The sequence below is a fragment of the Poeciliopsis prolifica genome, unplaced genomic scaffold (assembly GCF_027474105.1).
Source record: "Poeciliopsis prolifica strain line A6 unplaced genomic scaffold, Auburn_PproV2 SCAFFOLD014, whole genome shotgun sequence".
NCBI lineage: Eukaryota > Metazoa > Chordata > Actinopteri > Cyprinodontiformes > Poeciliidae > Poeciliopsis > Poeciliopsis prolifica.
In genome coordinates, this window is record NW_026562389.1 from 3,356,199 (window position 1) to 3,361,010 (window position 4,812).

The 4,812-nt window shown below is 45.2% G+C and overlaps 1 protein-coding gene across 3 annotated transcripts; it reads right to left on the reverse strand.

The window, feature by feature from the left end:
* Positions 1-1,596: 1,596 nt before the first annotated feature.
* pheta1 (PH domain containing endocytic trafficking adaptor 1) lies at positions 1,597-4,812 on the reverse strand. Of its 3 annotated transcripts, none has more exons than XM_055039942.1 (3): positions 4,693-4,812; positions 4,205-4,285; positions 1,597-2,599 (listed from the first exon to the last, which is right to left on the reverse strand). In XM_055039942.1, exon 3 carries the CDS (start codon positions 2,568-2,570, stop codon positions 1,701-1,703), a length of 870 nt encoding a protein of 289 aa, XP_054895917.1. In that variant the 5' UTR covers positions 2,571-2,599; positions 4,205-4,285; positions 4,693-4,812; the 3' UTR covers positions 1,597-1,700. The 3 variants fall into 3 exon arrangements, with proteins under 3 accessions (XP_054895917.1, XP_054895916.1, XP_054895918.1); XM_055039941.1 differs by having other exon boundaries at positions 4,205-4,288; XM_055039943.1 differs by having other exon boundaries at positions 4,389-4,812.

The window sequence follows — 4,812 nt, forward strand, 5'->3', positions numbered from 1 at the left end:
GCATGTAAAACTTTAGATACCACGTTAAAAATTATGTAGGTATTGGCATTAAAAAACATTCTCACTGTACCTTTCCTATTGTCTGTGTGCACAAGCTGAGTGTTGATCTGGAATGATAGTGTGGTGCGTTGTTGCAGAGTACAGTAACTCACTCATTGTCAAAAAGTGATTGCATTAAGATGAACCTTTGGCAACAAGGAAACGTAAGGCAATGTTAAAATCACGTGGAAATGATTACAAGTTGTCTATTCTCAAGAAAACATAAGGCACATAAAAAAACAAATCAACTTTAAGATGGATAAAAATGTAAATAGCTTTAAAAGGCCCACTTTGAAGAAGTTAGTGTTCATTTTTAGTGTGGATCAGTAAATATCCAAATTGAAGAAAGTTGGGTGTTCATGTACGTTCCAGGCCTACAAGACGTCTTATCAGTAACATCCAAAGTAAATAAGTTGTAAATTCATAATGGAAACTCCAGACTGGATTGTGCATCAGACCAAGACAAAAACAGGAACTGGGACCAATAAATCCCGCCGTTAAACCGCCTCTTTTTCCACGGAGCATGCGACTCAACGGGGAATAAATGACAAGCACTCTTATGACACAGCATCGTCTGGCCGCTGGATAAGAGCGACTAAAAATAAAAAGGTTTCTATTGCCTTGATCAGAACATCCAGCTCTGCACATGGTCCCCGGTGACTGCGGCGAGGATGTCGGCAACCGCCAAGGCCTCTGGGGGGAAACCCAGGGAGCTTTGAGTGGGGAATGCAAAGCGCTGTTGATTTTATGTAGAAACCAGAACCTGGTGTAGGTGAACGATTTCTGTGTATTGACTGGAATCAGAAAATCAGACTGAAAACGCTCCGAGGGCAGTAGATGCATCTAATTACCTGACATCATAATATCGCACAAGTTTTTCAACATTGCGTCAAACTACATTGTATTTTAATGGAAACAAAAGAAAACCTAAAAATCCAGAAATGATCCGATTTAGATTAGCTGCACAGATCGGCTGCACTCCATCCGATCTGTGAGGAAGAAGGGTGGGAAAACATTTCAGTCTCTTTATGTGATAAGCCGGTATTGCTAGATCTTTCAGATTATTTGTGTTGGCCTATTACTCCTGATAATAATCTACATTCAAGTTTGTGGTGAAAAAGATTGAGGAGTATAATACTTTGGCAAGTCACTGTATAGTGTAGTATTTACTTTTAGTATGCTTCCAGATAACTAGACAGATTGGTAATCTTAACCCAAATGGTTGAAAACAAAAAGGAAAACAAATAGATGTTACAAACATAAAGGCAGCAACAGAAACATTTGCAGTGATTGATTTAGAAACACATTTTTCGGGTTGAAATAACCTGTATGACCACTCTGGGAGTTAAAGAAAATCTGATAATTCCCTTCTTAAGTTGTGTGTTCTTAATATTTTAAGAAAATTATTGAGAAAAAGAGAATATTTTGTGCTTCTCGATTGCAGAGCAGATAGTGTTAGATTATTGTTAAAAAAACATCAGATTCCTCTATAGAAGACAAGATTGGAAATGGAAATCAGTCCCAAATGTTTTGCTTTTGTTTAAATAATAAGGCTGATTATTGACATCAGACTGTATTTAATGTTTTGCTGTGTGGAAAGTTCAGGAAGCATTGCAGAATGACCAGAAGGGAATGACTGAACCTTTTCCTCCTCCGTCAGTCTACTGGCTCTGCAGCCACTGCGCTCTCAGCTCCTCCACCTCCCTGCCGTACCAGTCGTGGAGTTTGGAAAAGCAGGCGGTGTCAGGAGAGACCGGGCTCTCCAGAGAGGCTCCTAACCGCCGTGGTGGCACTGGCGGAGCCCTCCCTCCGTCGCCCGCACATCCAGACACCATCCCGGAGTCTGTGCAGCCGTCCCAGGTCACGCAGGACGGCGCTGCCTCTGCCGACCCGTTAGCCGAGGCGGATGGAAGTTTGCTCCATGCGACTCCGTTCTCCCTGGAGCTCCCGGAGATGAGCTGCACCTCATCCTGAATGCTCTTCTGAGCAGAGTAAACGGCGGCCATGGAAGGAGCGCTTGACGATGACGAGAGGGAAGACGAAGATGAAGAGGAGGATCCCCCGGACCTGGATCGCGCCACTTGATTCCGCCGGGAAGGCTTCGGCCTGGCCTGCTGGCCTCCAGCCCCGGCGGCGTCCTGGATCTCCTCCAGCTGCCTCTCCAGCTCCTTCACCACCAGCCTCATGTAGTCGAAGCTGGCTCTCGACAGAGCCTTCACCCACGACTCCATGGCCGCCTGATTCTCCGCTGCCAGCTTGTACACCCGCGCCTTGGCGCAGTCGAACTTGATGGCGAAGGCGAACTCCTCCACGGACTCGCACAGCTCCACCGTGCAGCCCTCCAGGACGATGACGCCGATGGGCTCTCGGCTGTCTCGCTCCTCAAAGTAGAAGAGCATGTTGCCCTTCAGGATGAACCAGCGGCGGTGATATGCCGTGTTGCGCTCGCCCTTTTTGAACAGGAAGCCCGTTTTGTCTGGTGGGGAATCACAGGTGGCGTAGTGCGCCACGCTGCGTTCGTTTAGCTTCATCTTCTCCGCCCTGAAGAGTCTTTATTCACCTAAATGAAGAAGAAACATCAAGAAACCTCAAGACAGATATTATTTATAAGCTACAGTGGGTATTTTATAGAAGTGCACTAACTTAGGGATGCATCGATTGCAGTTTTCTGCTGGATTGCCAATTACCAATCTTTTACCAATTCCAATTTTGTAGTTTTCTGAATGTCGCTAAATACAGCAAGAAAGACGGCGAGTCGGTAAGAGAGGGGTGGCGACTTGTTAAATGCAAATGTGCAGAATTGACGTGGTGGGTCGGTCTGTCAATCAAAGGCATTTAAACACCACTCAGTGGGAACATGTCAGACGAGAACAGTGGATGATTTTTAAACCTTTGCTGAGGCAGATCGAATCAGTGGATAAAACCGGCTTCACGTGCAAGAATCAGCCAATCACTGATATTCCAAAATTAAGGAAATCGAAGTCAACAAATCGGCACGCTTCCCTTACAAATGTCATATTCTACAATAACAAATGTGACATTTTTTCTGAATAATGACACTATTACAAACCAGTTAGGTAATATGGCTGATAACATGAATTTGTGCCATGTAAACAGGTAGATCATTCCTCATAAATCATTTGTTCTGGACCCAGCAGCAGCTCGCCCTTTAACAAACACTCAGTCAGGAACACATTACACCCGTTTCAGCTTCACTACACTGGCTTCCCATCTGCCCCAGAGTAGATTTTAAACTTTTATTACTTGTTGAAGCTCTTAACATCCTTCCTCTCCATTATTTTTTCAAGTTGTTGAGCTTCTCCAGTGGCACCAGGTCCTTGAGTTCGGGCAGTCACTTATTCCGGAAAATCAGCTCAATTCAAAAATGCTTTACCCCAAATGCGAACAAAATGTTGTCATAACTCATATCATTCGGGTATCTTCAAAAAGTCACGTGGATGGGGATGCTGTTGGGAGGAAGGTGTCTGGCTGATGTCATCAGTTATTGGTGAACACTGCTGCTAATCCATCTCATTTACTTTTGCCGCTCCTCTTTAAATTTCTGAATGATTAAGCCGAGCAGGGAGACGTTGGAGTGGGCGATATAATCCTTGCCCATAACGATGGTTTGGACTTCCCCCCTTTTCTCCAGGAAGCGTCCTTTTCAACTCTCCTGATAACATTGTTCAGATATTTTTTTTAAGCTTTTCAGCTTTAATCAGCTCTTCCCAGTTGTAAAAACAAGACAGTCTTGCCACGGTTACACATCATAGCAACTGTTTTAATGTCTTAATTGTTCTACCTAAAATTTTATACCTGATCTTAGCATTACTTGAAATGGCATTGGTATGTTTTAACTTACAGTAGCATCCTGTAGTCTACTCCCTACTGGCATATCAGCTAAATCAGTGGTTATAGTTTCACTTTCTCCCCAGCTGCAGCACAGAAAGGTAAAAACAACCTGACTGGACCTTGAAAAGCCTGATTGTTGCATTTTTTATTTTTTTTTTACTGTGTATAATCACATGTCCCACCAGTAAACCAGGACTTGGAACCTTCCCATTGAGTAAACAGCCACTAACCCCTGCTGTAAATCCACCTGCTGTAATGTCTCTGCAGCTCCTGGAGCAAAAACACGTCAGGATAAACAGAGGTCACTACTTACGTTCTGGTCTCATCACCCCAGTGCTCCCATCACATCTGGACCTTCCAGCTCATCGGTTCTCCGCCTCCATCATCATCCCGTCTCCTCAAACGCAGAGCAGACAAAAAAAAAAAAAGCCACATTTTACCAACACCGGCCAAGAGAAACGCGGTTTAAAACGGTCGGGATTAGCCGTTTCTTCCACCTCGGAGGGCTAATCCATCGCGTCTGCGGGAGGGAGGGGAGGCTGTGGGGGGATGATTCAGCCCTCAGCGGGGCTGCTGGTGGGTCACAAGCTTTTGACGCATCAGCACTTTGCGCCAACTTATCTCTGACGGCCCAACAGTTTCATTAACGCGAGCAAAAGCAAGAGGAACTTTTTGCCGAACCCTGTGAGAAACAGCCAGCCTCACTGCCTGCGCCAACTGGCCAGGAGGAGGCATTTAAACCCCACTCAGCGGGAACGTTAAAACGCGTCCAATTGCGGCTCGTGAAAACAGCCCGAGTACCTGCGGATAAAGGCGACTCCTTCCTCCTCCAGGCTGGTGTTCTCTGGTTCCTTTAATTTGTAGTTCTTTCTTTCTTTCTTTTTTCTTTCGTTCCTTTCCTCCCTGTCACGTGACCAGCCA